General features: G+C 43.5%; 1 protein-coding gene across 3 annotated transcripts in view; it reads right to left on the reverse strand.

Annotated features, from left to right (window-relative positions):
• The window catches only part of BBS7 (Bardet-Biedl syndrome 7), a 63265-nt gene extending 47654 nt beyond the window's left edge, over nucleotides 1-15611 (reverse strand). The window contains exons 1-7 of one of the 3 annotated variants that reach the window (XM_089672156.1): nucleotides 15381-15611; nucleotides 15135-15169; nucleotides 9970-10119; nucleotides 5931-5996; nucleotides 5775-5837; nucleotides 2102-2277; nucleotides 1336-1522 (exon numbers count right to left, since the gene is read on the reverse strand). In XM_089672156.1, the coding sequence (XP_089528282.1) occupies nucleotides 1336-1522; nucleotides 2102-2277; nucleotides 5775-5837; nucleotides 5931-5996; nucleotides 9970-10005 (528 nt within the window). In that variant the 5' untranslated portion in view covers nucleotides 10006-10119; nucleotides 15135-15169; nucleotides 15381-15611. Of the gene's footprint in view, nucleotides 1-1335; nucleotides 1523-2101; nucleotides 2278-5774; nucleotides 5838-5930; nucleotides 5997-9969; nucleotides 10120-15134; nucleotides 15170-15233; nucleotides 15347-15380 lie in introns of those variants that run through there. The other 2 variants (XM_089672157.1, XM_089672158.1) reach the window with 2 other exon arrangements.
• Nucleotides 15612-15831: the final 220 nt, after the last annotated feature.

Genomic DNA, 15831 nt, shown 5'->3' on the forward strand with positions numbered 1-15831 from the left:
TACAATGCTTTATGATAAATGTGACTATGGTCATAGCTGAATTCTGTTTTAACATTTGCCACTATGTATCCCCTCATTGAGAAAGGCCGAATACCAGGGACAGTCATATGGTTCAACTGGCTTTACAATATGCAAATCTATATTTTCCCTACTAAAATGCAGAACTCAGAAAACAGCATATGCTACACTTTTCCCACATTTTACTTTCTCTTAGTTTTTTTTTTGGCTATCACTCTTATGTTTTGTTTTTGCTTTGCAACCCCATTGGAGAGCTTTCTACCTACTTTCTGTCTTATTGCTGCCATACACAACTCCAATTTCAGCCAGTCATGATGGCATTAGGTCGTGGGTGCTGCTGCCAGTATCCCGGGCTCAACAAAAATCAACAGTGTAATCGATGTTTGTGAAACAAATGATAGTGGCATCAACAGCTCAAAATTCGCCTGATTCTCATGAAATGTAGACAGAACAGCACCTGCATCTAAGCAGATGCAAGAACTGTTCAGTTATTCTGACAGCTTGGCTGTCAGAAAACAATAGCCTACAGCAGGAGTTCTGTCCATCCCTGCTGTTAGCATGGATGAAAGAGTCCATCAGATTTCTTTTGTTCAGCCTGCTGTATGGCCAGATTTATTTTGTGAAAAAGGCACTAAACCCCTCTCAAGGGAGACAAGGACAGGAATTAAAACCCACAACAGTAAAATCAGTCTGCATGTGCAGTAAAGCATGCTTGTTATACTCACTGTGGAACCTAAGGGTTTGATCCTGACTTCTCTGATCCTTCCTTTCTTCCAGTGTCCCCCTCTTATCTCCTGATAACACATATCATGTGGAGACACTCTGCACATGCTCAGTTTTGTGTGTATTGCTAAAGAGGTTTTTATTTTTCTTGAGAGAGAGCATGTGATCAGCACAGGGCCAATCAGAACAGTCCAGACAGAGGTCAGGGGTTCTGCATCCTCCTAGAGCAGAAAGAAAACTCCTCCTACAAGCTTTACCTCCTACAAGCTTTAACCAGTGCTCTGCTGAACACTGATAGAAGCCACAAGACTGCTCTAACTGCTGATGATAAAAGGTGTTTAGCAGTTTATATTTACTAAAATAATTGCATTTCCTTGTAGTGTGCACTGTGGGAGACCAGATAGAAAGAATGCAGGGTCCTGGGTTAAGTAACACTTTAACATATGTTCTTAGCCTTTCCTGATGATAACCAGTCAGATTAGGTGAACATTTTCCTATGTTAGAAGGCAGCTTTAGTTATGCATGCAATCCTAAGAGTTGCAGTAGAAGAGAAAAAGCACAAGAAACTAAAATGATAAAAAGAAAACATATTACCTCTAAAATACGAAGCACTCTGTCCTGGCATGCTAGTATAGGGGTGATTCGTTCCAACTTTTCTACTGGCAAACAGAGGACATCACTAATTTTATCCCCAGACAAATAGTAATGTTGGTCTTTGCAATCACAATAGTGGTTGTATATATAACTTGCACACAAAAAAAGATCAGAACCAGATATATGCCTAGAAAAGAGAACACAAAGAGTGAGTCATAAACGTATTCTTCAATCTGCCCTAAAGTGATTGTAAACCTATAGTTTTTTCAAATAACGAACATGTTATACTCATCTGTTCTGTGCAATGGTTTTGCACAGAGCAGCTCCAATGCTCCTCTTCTTGGGTCCCAGCTGGTGCTACTACCTTCTCCTGCTGAGTGGCCACCATAGCAAGCTGCTTGCTATGGGGGCACCCATGTGGGCTCGCTCCGAAGCCGGCTCTATGTGGCCATAGACATTCTACATACATTTCATAGGGTATTGCGAACAAGCAGGTAAGTTTATTTAATTACAGAAGAAACACTGCATGTCTTTTCAGCAATAAAGAGCCTACCTGTTCACAATTTTTATTTTTCCAACCTTAGTTTCACTTTAATTTTAGGTGGTTACAGCTGTGCACACAGATGATGCTTACAGCTAAAAGAGTATAAGACATATACAAGGAGACGCATAATACGATACTGAGATTTGAATCAATTGTAAGCCACTATTTGAGCATTATAAAAGCAAAATTAAGCACAACTGAACAAAAGACCACATTACTTACATTGCTCTAATGCTTTCTGTTAAATTGGTTTCAAATGACAGAAACTGCTTTCCTCTTTTTGTAAAACCACGAACTTCAGACCCAGATGACACAAATATTTTCTCTTGTACAGTTCCAAGGGCACCACCAAGCTCTAATCTAGATATCTTCTGTCCGGGCAAAGTTTTGAATACAGGCTAGGGAAAAACAAAATAATAGGATTGTTGTACTCATCATAAACTTTTTTCTCAAAATAAACTGAAGGAAACAGAGTCTTAGAAAACTGGGATAAAACACTGCCTAAAGAGTCACTGAACGCTGGAAAACAAAAAAACAAATGAAAAAAAACTGTAAAGCTGCCGTATGGGATATAACCCACCCCACAACAAGTTTGTGGAGTCTTTACTGGAATTGAAATGTATGCCAAAGCCAGAAAGGGTTGCTTCCAAAGCAGGTCATCCAGGTACACATCATCAGAATACCTCAGAACATACAGTAGCAGACCCAGAACCAAAGTCAGCACCTTGGTAAAAGACCTGAGGTGCAGAGGAGAAGCTGATGGGAAAGCTTATGAATTGGTAGTGAAAATATCCAGTAAACAGCTGAAGACATAGCTCGTGTGCAGGGAAATTGGGTATGTAAAGATATGTATCTTTGATGTTCAACAATGCCAGGAACTTCCTTTAATGCAGTGATGCAATGGGCTCCATTCGAAATTTGCAGACATGAGTATATTTGGGGCTTTCAAGTCCATGAATGGATTAGGATAATAACCATAGGAGCACTCCAATAGATGAACCAGAGCAATAGCTCCCAGAGACATTCAAGGCTTTACTAGAGAGGATGGAAGTTAGCAAGCAAGGACAGTCAGGCATTGGTGATGCAAGACTTCTAGACTTTCACTTGAAAGATAAGAGGGATGGTTTTTGCATTATGAAGCTACACCTCTAAATTATGTGCCTCCAGGACAGGAGTACTTTTATGTCTGATGTCATTCTTAAAGAGTTCATACAACGAAGCACCAAAAAGGCCCTACAAGGGCATGCAGAGAAGCATATTTTTAGAAGCTTTCTCAATCGTCCAGCCCTTCAGCCAATGTATTCTACACATCTGTATGAAAATGAGGCTTATGCAAGAAAGCAAGTGACATCTAGTGCTGCATCACAAAAGTTTCAATGCATGGTCCATCTAGTCTGCACAAGCCCCCATATGTTAGTTGACACCGATGTTGACCATATCACCCCAATATTTGGACTAATCTGTTGAAATCTGGGCTAAAAGTGCCAGTATCAGCACCAGGTGCATAGCAGAATTAGAGAGAGTAATCACAGACCCATACATTTGTTGGTGGGGTCCTTAAACAAGGATGTTTCCTCTACTGCAGGATAGTTGCCTTGTTGATGTGAGAAACCACAGGGGATGGGGAAGTAGAACATCTCCATGCACAATTGTCTGTCAAAGCACAGAATGCAATAAGTGCCTTAGGGTGGGCTGGGGGGGTTGGGGAAAGGGGGTTCTAGGGCTTATAGATAAAATAACGTAATAGGGGGTGGTGAGGGAAAACCCTAACAGACCGACATGGCTTGTAGGAACAAAAGCCATTACTTTGCTCCTGTACGAATCATTAGTAGTACCTCATCTGAAATATGGAGTTCACTTTTGGGCACCAATTCACAAAAAGGATAAACGGGGAACTGGAGAAAGTACAGAGAAGGGCAACCAATCTGATAAGAGGCATAGGAGGAGCTCAGCTATGAGGAAAGAATAGAGGAACTGAATTTATTCTCTCGAGAAGAGGAGATTAACATGTACAGTCATGGCCAAAAATATTGGCACCCCTGCATTTCTGTCAGATATTGCACCCAGGAGGAAACTACTGCTAACACAGAAACATAAAAAAGCCAGATTGGAGTTTGCCTAAATTTATTTGAGGAAGCTATAATCCATTTAGGAGCATGTGCCGTGGACAGACAAAACAAAATCACAGCTTTTTGGTAAAGTCCATCATTCTTCTGTTTTCAGAAAACGCAATGAAGCCTTTAAAGAAAAGAATAGAGTCTCTACAGTCAAACATGGTGGAGGTTCAGTGATGTTTTGGGGTTGCTTTGCTGCTACAGGCCGTGGATGTCTTGACCGTGTGCATGGCATTATGAAATCTGAAGACTACCAAAGAATTTTGGGGTGCAATGTAGGCCCAGTGTTAGAAAGTTGGGTCTCCATCAGGGGTCGTGGGTCTTACAGCAGGACAATGACGCAAACTACAAGTCAAAAAGCACCCAGAAATAGTTTCAGACAAAGCACTGGAGATTACTTGACTGGCCAGCAATGAGTCCAGATGTCAATCCCATAGATCTCAAAGCAGCAGTTGAGAAAAGGAACCCTTGAAATGTGAGAGACCTAGAGCAGTTGGCAAAAGTGTGGTCCAAAATTCCAGTAGAGAGGTGTAAGAAACTCATTGACGGTTACAGGAAGCGATTCATTTCGGTTATTTTTTCCAAGGGGTGTGCTACCAAAAATTAAATTGAGGGTGCCAATAATTTTGTCCAGTCCATTTTTGGAGTTTTGCCTTGAATAAGTCTGATTTGGATTTTTGTTTCTCCACTTTATGTGTCATACCAATACAAACAAAAGAAATAAACATGAGAATGGCTAAACATTAGTAATTGCAACAATTTTCTCAGTGAAGTGGTGCATTATCTGAGGGAAATGCTGGGGTGCCAATATTTTTGGCCATGACTGCATAAATACATAAGTGGTCCATATAGTGAACTTGGTGTACAGTTTTTCACTTTTAGGCCATTACAGAGGACAGGAGGGCACTCTTTACATCTAGAGGAAAAGAGATTTAACCTCCACAAGTGAAAAGGCTGCTTCACAGGAAGAGCTGTGAAAATATGGAATAGACTCCCTCAAGAGCTGGTTCTGGTCAGACCAGTATATTCTTTTAAAAAAGGTCTGGAAGCATTCCTACATGCACATAATATATGTGGATATTATTATTTAGACGTAATGACACCAGAGGTAGTTGATCCAGGGAATATCTGTCTCCAGGGGGATCAGGAAGGATTTTTTTCCCAGTGGAGCAAATTGGTTTTATGCTTTATTATTGTGTTTATTTACCTTCCTCTAGATCAACTGTTGGTATAGGATTGTGTATTTTGGGGTTTTCAATATCTTTTTCTTGTTGGTTGAACTAGATTCTTTTTTCAACCTTACTAGCTATAGAACTTTGTAAGAAGAGGGCAGAGAGGGTTTCAGAAGGAGGCATGCAGGCCACACGTTCTCATAAGAGGTAACAAGATGCTCATACAAGAATGCCTTCACACTCCACTTTTAGGGAGTTACTGCATGCAAGACTGTGCACCAGGGAGACTGTGGTGTGACCACAAATGCGAAGTGGCAAAAATAGGCTCTAATAGAGTGATAGCCCCCAAAGGGGTACAAACGCAGCTTGAGCCGGGTAGCAATAACAAGCACTTATCACAAACATTAAGTATGCTGGACATGGGAGTTAATCTCCAGAAGGCTGGCCTATAGTTTTTGTTTACCAGAGTCCAATCCTCATGTAGGTGGCAGTATAAGCCACTTGTCTAAAAATCATGTGTTCCTCAATGGATGATAGAGAAAAAGCTTTTATTTTGATTAACTATAGGAATACTATATGCGGCACATTCTTTGAGAAAAAGAACCTTACCACTGCTTCACTTTTCTTGATACCAAAGCAAGTTACAACCCCATCTTGATCTCCAACAACCACCTAGCCAACAGTAGATTGGAAAGATTAAAAAGGGAAACAAGTAGTTTAGCGTTGCACATGAAATTCATGAAATCTAGATGCAGGTACACAAACCTTTTGCGTTGCTCTTCGTCCAGATGCTGGAAGCAGCCTCATTGTCTTCTGTGATGTAACCCCCACCTATTGAAATATACATGAATGCTGAGAAATTTCCATGGTTTGTCTAAATTTAAAATATCTCTTGCCTAAAAAAATATCAGGATATGGTTCCAAAATTGGCAGCCACTGAAGTTACTAGATATAAGCAATGATCATGTGTACTAAGGTAAATATCCTTCCTTGCTAGGTGGTAAGTGTTTCAATCCGTCTTTCCCAGAAGAATAGAGTCCCTTAGGTGCGATTCTAAACATCTTTACATCTTTTTCTTAGAACTCTAGGTGGACAGGAAGCTGCATACTTCCATCCCAAAACAAAAGATGGGAAGCATGTACTTTTCACTAACACAAAGAGCATGACTCCCCCACTGCTAGGCATTATACTTAAAGGTAGTGGTGCAATGAAATGAAAATTCTGGTGCAGAAACCAATACTGAAAATTCAAAATGCACATGGCTAAAAACCGGAATCGAAATGTCTGCGTATGTGGGGGTGGAGAGGATCACATTTCTTTTTTGTATTCTTTTTTTACTTTAATGTGTATTTTTTTTTTTTCAACTTATTATTGTATTTCTATCACAAAGGGGACCAATAGTCCCCTATGTGATAGTATTTGAGTGACAGGTCCTCATTGTAGGGGGCAATGTGTGCAAGGAGAGGGCAGGAGAGGAGCAGTGTATACAATGAGGGAGCAGTGTATACACTCAGGCTCCCTCACTGGCTGCCGCTATAGGTTAATGCCAGTTTTTAAATGTAACTACCAGCTTTTTTCCCCCTTCACTATAACTCCAAGAAGGAGCTGTCATTCTCCACGCCCCATTGTTTCCTTTAGCGGTGGGGAGAATGACAGCTCCTTCTTTGAGCTATAGTGAAGGGAAAAAAAAAAGCCAGTAATTACATTTAAAAACTGGTAGTGACATTTAGCTGTAGCTCACTGTATACACTGCTCCTCTCCTGCCTTTAAAACAACCCCCCCCCCCCTTCTCTCCCCACATCTGCAGTACACACAGCCCTCTGTATCGGCACCTGTATCAGCTAAATTTTTCCTATCAGTAAAATGCTGATAGGGCTATTTTCGGCTGATATATTTCAGCCGCCGAAATTTCATTGCATCACTACTTAAAGGGTTAGTCCATTCATTGTACTAATATACTTCAGAACCCTTTCCCTTTCGAGACCACATCACAGTCCTTTTTATTTTTGCCTTGCTCCTGTTGAACAGCTTTCATTACTCACTATATCATTATCACCCACATTGTAAAAGCATTGTAGAGTCAGCCGCTGGAAGCTTCATTAGGACTAATACTGGTTGATCAAGAAAGAACAAGGATTCCTAGCCATATCCTTAGCCCAGATGCTTAAGGTATGACAGGTGAACATGGCCACAATCGCAAGTTGTAGGTTAGGACCTACAAGAGCAAAGACAGCCTTAGAGGGGACCTCTAAGTTTTTATCCACAAGATCTTTAAAACACTGGGGTATCCTCTACAGGGACAGTGAGGGTCTTGTTATGACAGGAAATGGCCATATTCACTATGTGCCAATTCTTAAACTTACCCCTATCATTGTGATATTGCTGAGGGAAAAACTTGGGAGGGGTGAAGACTTTTTCTGGATTAGGCCAATCCTTGTACAACAAAGGCTGTGGGAGTGAGTACACAGTGAAAACATTTTCTGGCTGCAAGCTCCTAAGGGAACCCAGCCTGGTAACTTTAGGAAGACAAAGGTTGCTCCAGGTCAAAGAATCTGCATACTGCAGGACCAAAATGATATGAAATTTAGGTGTTATGTCAGTAGATTGAGACTCCTCTTGCACCAGCTCATCGATAAGATGCGCTCCTCTTCACCCCAAGCTGGCTGAGCAGAAACAGCTGAAATTCCAGGAAATCAGAGATTGACCTTGGGGGTGATGACGAGGGAGCAAGCTTGTGACCCAACTGCAAAAAGCATTTCCATGGGAAGCTCCTGGGGTGAAAGCACTTGGACTCAATCCTGCCAAAGTAGGCTTTTCACACCTGATGGTATACCTAGCAAGCTGGGGGACTTCCAAGATATAAACATTAAAGGGATGACAGAATCCACTATGCCTCTGTCCCTTGGAACCTGTGCTTCAACAGATATGCCATTAAAGCCAGCAACTGAAAGGCAGGATGACAAATTGATCCTTGGGATAGCAGATCAGAGCGGTCTGGCAAAGTGACACTCACAGTGGGGTCTATTTACTAAAGGTGGTTCACTCAGAATCTTGTGCACTTCTGCATGGAAACCAATCAGCTTACAGGTTTTGTTGCTAAAGCTTAATTGAACAAGCTGAGGTTAGAAGCTGATTGGCTACCATGCACAGGTGAACAAGATTCTGACCGAACCAGCTTAACCCCATGTTCACACCTAAGCGTTTTACGCAGCGTTTTGCAGAAATGCAGTACAGTACATTTAACATGATTCCCTATGGGACAGGTTCACATCTCTGCGTTTTCACACGGTGCGTTTTTTGGAAAGGATCAGGGACTTTTTTGAAAGCAAAAAGTTGCATTTTTGGTTCTACAGACTTCAATGGAAATGCTGCAGAAAAGCATGCTGGTTGAACTCATCCATGGGCTGCTTTAGTGCAGTGTATTCTTCCAAAGCGGTGCATGTATGTGTCAGGATGACAATGCAGGACTTCAGACACTGGTCCTCCCAAAATATAAAGGCTCTGAACAAGGACCTTAATGGCAGGATCTCCAGGGTACAATTGTAGTCAAAGCTGCAGACAAAGGTTACGTTCACACTAGCCATGTGTGCAGGCAGCAGAGAGGCGTTTGGGAAGCGTTTTTACCGCTTCCCAAACGCCTCTGCCAACTCTGCACATTACAGCACATGGTGCTGTTCTAACAGGAGCGTTTGCGTCGCGTTGCGTCGCGGCAAAACGGACGCCTCTGGTCGAGTCAGGAGGCTTTGAAGCCTCCTATTCTCGTCTATGGTGCCACTCCGCAAACGCCCGGCCGGCGTTTGCGGTGCGGTTGCGACGCGGTTGCGGGGCGTTTGCGGAGCGGTAACACCACTCAAATGCATTATAGGCGTTTGTGGGGCGTTATTAACGCTCGGCAAACGCCTAGCAACCGCCGCTAAACCGCGCATGCGGCGTTTGCCGAGCGTTAAAAACGCTCCGCAAACACCGGACCAACGCTTGCCAAACGCTATAGGGGCGTTTGGCAAGCGTTGGCAAAACAGCCTAGTGTGAACGAGCCCTTAATGATGCTTGAAAAAACTACTAAAATTACATTAACGTGTTAAAGACTGTATGAGAGTTTAGTAGTTGTGTTGTGATCTACTTGAAGGGAGATCACACATCAGCTCCCGCTGCTGTCAATCCCGACAAGTAAGCCAAATGAGGAGAGAGAGGGGGCCGGGCCGGGCTGCAGCTCTGTGTATGAACAGACACACAGAGCAGTGGCTCGGGAGCAAGCCTGCTTGGGTGTCCCCGTAGCAAGCTGCTTTCTCTGGTGGCACTTGGCAGGAGGGAGAAACCAGGAGCACCAGCAGAGGACCAGAGAAGAGAAGGATCAGGAGTGCTCTGTGCAAAACCACTGCACAGAGCAGGTAAGTATGACATGTTTGTTATGTTATTTTTTTTTTTTTAAATGCCTGTATTATACCTTTAAGACTTCACCCAGTTTTCTTATTTTTATTAACTCCATCGTTCTTTTCTGCCCTTATGTTATTTTTGAGGGCGGACCTTTTTTTTTTTTTCTTATACACAAATATGTACACTTGTGTACTTTATTTTTGTACCACCGCATTACAAGTGCAAAGCAAAAATTGTACAACATACAGTATATACAATAAACAGGAGAAATGTCTGTTCATCTCTGCACAGAAGGACTTAATCATGGTTTTAGACTACTATGCAGTCTGTTACGGATTAAAGCCACTTTAAGTACGGAATAATGCTGTACTCCCTAGAGTACAACACTTCGCCTTGACAACAGTATAACAAGGATTATTTAGTGCCGTACCTGTAAGTAATCCACACGGTTTAATTGTAGGTCCATGGTAAGGACAGCCAGTTGTCTAATATTCTCAGATCCTTGATTACAATGGTATTGTGTTGGTGTTCACACTGGTCATCCAGAGCACATGTTTATTTAGTCCAGAAGGCTGCAACACTGCAAAGGGGTAGGATAAGAAGGGTTTAAAAAACAAAACAAAAAAAATCACAACAGTAAATTATAATCGCATGATTTTGTTTTTTAGGGAATGCTACACCTTTTCTAAGAAAGGTAAGATGATGGTCAGAACTCTCAGGCACTTCAAAGTGCACTTTGGAAGTGAAGTAGCTCCAGAGCTTAGTAAATGAGGGGAAGCTCTGCTGACTTCCATCATCCAATTGTGTGCAAGGAAAAATGCTGTTTTTTTTTAATTTCCCTGGCATGTGATTGGGTATTGTTTAAAAGTGAAGCTTTACATCATTTACTCACATGCTCTGCAGCAACTGCACTTGCAAAGTGCACAGTCTATTTGCATTTACTAAATCAACCCCACTGACTTTTTGCAATTCCATATGACCCTGTCTATCCGAAGAAAGCAAGTTAGAAAGGGCTGGGGGGAGTAAAGTTGAACTCCAGGTAAATATACAACACACACAATTTATCTCTGTATTAATTAACACGATTACTTTCTCTTTTAAAATGCAAGCACACTGTATAGCCAAGTTTGACCAAGTATCATGCAATCCACAGTACAGCAGCACTTAAAACTGGAAAAAGTTACATAGTCTGGCTGAAAAAACTGGAAAAAGTTACATAGTCTTGCTGAAAAAAGACGAAAGTCCATCCAGTTCAACCATTAAAAAAAAAAAAAAAAAAGTTATAATCCTATACCCACAGTTGATCCAGAGGAAGGCAAAAAAACCCAGCAAAGCATGATCCAATTTGCTCCTGCTGGGAAAAAAATTCCTTCCTGATCCCCCGAGAGGCAATCAGATATTCCCTGGATCAACTTTACCTATAAATGTTAGTATCCAAGGAGCTTCATCACAGGAAACCAGGCAGTTCTACTGCAGTGCAAGGGACATGATGATATGTACACATCAGCCTGATGCTTCTCCTTTTACTGTCCAGCCACATGCTAGGAGACAGACTAGACCTGAAAGTGTTCCTCTACTACAGCAGAGAAAAAAACAAGTTTTCTGCCTGTCCAGATAAAGCTATGCTGTGTGGCACAGCTGTGTAAATCCCAGTACTGGACAGACAAAAATGCAAATAATTTGCCAGATAAAAGAAGCTCCAGTGCGCTGTATGTATTTACTCTGTATGTAGCTGTATGCCTGGAGTTCAGCTTTTAGGCTAGTTTCACACTTTCACAAACTATACTACAGAATTAAGAAATTAGGTGGGTAAGTGAAGAGCAGGATGGATACAGGGGTATCACATCCATAATTCATCAAACAGCAAAAAAAAAAAAAAAATTCTCATAAAGAAAAGATGGACTTTACTGGTACTCCAAGAACTGCATATGTATGAGTAAAATTATCACAAAGTTTATTAGAGAATAATACAACAAAGAAAACATGAATACAATTGTACTGAAGCTTTATAAACTGTTGTGGTGCAGAGCTTACTGTCAGCCTAATAAACACATGAAAAGGAGCCTAGAGCTCAACCCAACAGCTAGAAAATATGAAATCTTCAAATGCATAATCTAAATTATCCAACTGAAAAACATAATAAAAACTTAAAGTATACAGAAGTCTATACCATTTATTCCCCGTAAATTAAAATTGTATCCTTCTTTTTAGTATTTGGAGTTGAAGCGATGACATGTAGTGGTGTACTTAGAGGGGTGCAGGACATGCAGTCTGCTCTGGGTGCTGGTACTCTGGGCTTTGTTGTGTCACTTGACAATTTTTGTGTTTGTGTTGCATGGTGCTGCATTACTGATTTTACACTGCGGCTCCACTTCTTCCCATTTGACAGCGGCAGTTCAGAGCCAATGGGGAGGTTCCTCATCAGCTTTGGTCACATGACACAGCCAAGGGGGGAACTTTCCCACACTCTGAACTGCCAATGCATCAGGTAAGCTGGGGGAAAGATCTGTACTGAAGATCTGCTGGGGGAGTTTCTCTGAACTAAGAGGTTGGCCTGGGGTCGCTTTACTGGGTGGACTCGGTACTTCAGGGGGCACTTTGGGCTGGGAGGGGGAGATTAGTAGTTTGAAGAACAAGGATTTTGGGGGAGGGGTCATTTTCGGTTGTATTCTGTACAGTGGCCTGTGTGTTACACCCTCCTGACCCCTGCAATCTCTACGTTATGCACACCTAAGCCCCTCACTCTCTGCGTTATACGCTCCTGGCCCCTGCAGTCTCTATGGTACGCACCCCTGACCACTGAAAACCCCGTGTTATGCGCTCCAGAGCCCAGCACTCTGCATTGCACACTGCCTTACACGCTCATGTGCCCTGCGCTCCCTCTGCCTTACACGCTCGGGCGCCTTGCGCTCTGGTCTGCCTTACACGCTCGGGCGCCCTGCGCTCTGGTCTGCCTTACACGCTCGGGCGCCCTGCGCTTTGGTCTGCCTTACACGCTCGGGCGCCCTGCGCTCTGGTCTGCCTTACACGCTCGGGCGCCCTGCGCTCTGGTCTGCCTTACACGCAATTCTGCATTGAAGTCAATGGGACGCAATTTTGCAGTGAAGTGAATAGGGGGGTTTTTGCATTCAATTGAATGGAACGCAATTGAAGTGAATAAGGGGCATTTTTGCATTGAAGTAAATGGGACACAATTTTGCACTGAAGTCAATAGGGGGCATTTTCGCATTTACGTCAATAGGGGGCGTTTTCGCATCTACGTCAATAGGGGGCGTTTTCGCATCTACGTCAATAGGGGGCGTTTTCGCATCTAAGTCAATAGGGGGCGTTTTCGCATCTAAGTCAATAGGGGGCGTTTTCGCATCACAGTCGATGGGGCGCAATTTCGCATCACAGTCGATGGGGCGCAATTTCGCATCACAGTCGATGGGGCGCAATTTCGCATCACAGTCGATGGGGCGCAATTTCGCATCACAGTCGATGGGGCGCAATTTCGCATCACAGTCGATGGGGCGCAATTTCGCATCACAGTCGATGGGGCGCAATTTCGCATCACAGTCGATGGGGCGCAATTTCGCATCACAGTCGATGGGGCGCAATTTCGCATCACAGTCGATGGGGCGCAATTTCGCATCACAGTCGATGGGGCGCAATTTCGCATCACAGTCGATGGGGCGCAATTTCGCATCACAGTCGATGGGGCGCAATTTCGCATTGAAGTCAATTGGGGGATGTTTTTGAACTGAAGTCAATGGGACGCAATTTTGCACTAAAGTCAATAGGATGCAACTTTGCACTAAAGTCAATGGGGCATTTTTGTATTGAAGTCAATGGGACGCAATTCTGCACTGAAGTCAATGTGATGCAATTTTGCACTGAAATCAATGGGATGCGATTTTGCATTGAAGTCAATTATCATTATCACTTGGGGGAAAAAATACTTTGTTTTGGATAAAGTTGAAGAAGGCTAGACCCTCTGTCAAGTTTTATTGTTGTCTGTGTCACCCCTCTATTGGTACTTATAACTTACCAATTAAAGGAGTGAGGGGGCAACCCAACTTTTTAAAGCTGTCATTAGAACAAGAGGAAAGGAGAAATCTTTTAATGTGGACACCCGTCTAAGAAGTTTTCCACTAACTTCCTGTTGGACCTCTGGGGCAGGAAGTGAAGAGAAATTTCCCCAATGGTACATAGACTGGAAAATAATTAAACAGCAGGGTTTTCCTTATGCCGGCCATACATGTACAGTACAGATTTTTGTTACATTCATGCAATTGTCTATTCATTAGTGGGGTCAAATTAACATTCACTTTCAACCACAGTGAGGGGAAAATACAAAGGAACAAGATGAAAAAACATTCTCGATTGAACACATTTTCAGACAGTGTGATTTTTGTTCAGAAATGACATTCATTTTTCAATTGAATGTTAAAATCCGGATTCATTTTCAAATGACATTTTTCCATTCATCGAATGCACAAAGAAATTTTTGGACAAGAGGTTATACAAATATTTTCATCAGACAAATCTACTTGTGTATGGCCAGCCGTACTCTATCCATTAACTCCTTGGCAGCAACAGTACGCCAACATGCGGCTGGGCCTTGACGCCGAGAGGCTGCATATTTGCGCACCCGATGTAAACATGTGCCTTGTGCGGCAATCTTGCGATCATGTGACCACTGTGACAGCCAATCACAGCGGTCACATGGTCCTACTCCCAGCATCAGAAACCCTTAAAGAGAGGCACCGGCATGAAGGAGTAAAAGAGCCAGTTGGCCTCCGACACTGAATGTGCAATGATATCAGTATACATACAGACCGGAAAGACCCAGTTCCTCCTGGTTTGAGCATGCTACCTTGGTCTGGCCTGGGGCTGAGGAGGCAAAAAGTCCGCAAACTCAGTGCCCCCTGAGGAGACGCGCTCAGGGGTGTCACTAGTAACACTTGGGTGTGGGACCCCACGGTGTGAAGATGACACATGGCCACTGTTTTTACACTCTTTTTTGCACAGCGCCCTAAGGACCAGGTCTTTTGGCTAAGTCCAGGGCAATTTTTGCTACGGGCCTCAGGGCCTGGTCTGTGCACTATTAGGCACGGTACCACTTTTTTATTTTTTATTCTATTTATTTATTCACTCCCACGTTTTGTCACTTTTTGCTTTCTTATGTGTGTGTTTTTTCACGGATGGAGGGTGTGGGTCCTCGGGCCTTACCTGAAGTCTAGGGGGAGGATGTGTGGCCATACGGTTCCTTCCTCCCCTGATCCCTAGGGGGTTTTCTCTTCGGGAGAACCCCCTTGCCTAGTACTGGATGTCCGGCTTCGGCTGGGCATAAGGAACGGTGGTCCACCAGGCCTTTTGGCCAGGAGGACCAAATGGGAACCTTGTCCCTGTCAGGAGCTTCGTGCCCCGGGGGATCGGGTGAACGGTCCAGCCCTTTCGGGGGTAGGACAAACACACCCCTAAGTGCACGTTTTTCGTGTGTGTGTTTCTGCACTTGCACTTTTTTGCGGACACTTACGGGTTTTTTCGTTACAGTCTCACGTTTGCGGACTTAAAAAAAAAAAAAAAAAAAAAAAAAATCAGTATACATACCTCTCTGTGTGACACGCCCCTTTACTTCTAGGATCCTAATAAGAAGAGCAACAAAATAAAGTCATTCCAATAGAATACACAGCAATGCTGAACTCTAACCTGCTAATCCTACATGAAGGAGCAGATCCGTGTTGTCAGCTGGGGCTTCCTCACACAGCAGTCACATTCCCCTGTGTCCTCCCTCCCTACCACCAGGTTATCCTAGGAACCCATAATCCCCAACAATAACAACTCATCCAATCCTACCATTCACTGACAACGGAGTGCACACAATGTACAGCAGCCCCTCCACATGACCGCCCACACGTGACGTCACGGAGCCCGACTCTCCCGGTGTGAAGATCGCACGGTGGCAGGACTCGGGTGAGCGTATCCAGGAGGCCCCAGCAACCATAGCCCGGGCAACCAGCGCGTCCGGGGCGGAGCCATTCCCAGTCATCAGCAGTCACATGACTCATGAGTTCCATTCACACGGTGGGCTGGGAGTGGGTGGGGCTTGGTATGTGACGCTCTGGTTTAGGAGGGATTAAGAGAGTGCTGTGTGTTCTGTTGGCTGTAAAATAGTTCCGTTGCCCGGTTTATCTGTACGTACGGGTGTAACGGCAAGATGAGTGCCCCCATGAAGGTGTGTCCCTGACGCATCTGCGCATGTCACAGTTTCAGTCACGACCAATCGATGACTAAACTTCTGCATCCA

Source organism: Staurois parvus, unplaced genomic scaffold (genome assembly GCF_062004578.1).
Source record: "Staurois parvus isolate SC_StPar_1 unplaced genomic scaffold, SC_StPar_1.0 ptg000122l, whole genome shotgun sequence".
In the NCBI taxonomy this organism is placed as follows: Eukaryota; Metazoa; Chordata; class Amphibia; order Anura; family Ranidae; genus Staurois; species Staurois parvus.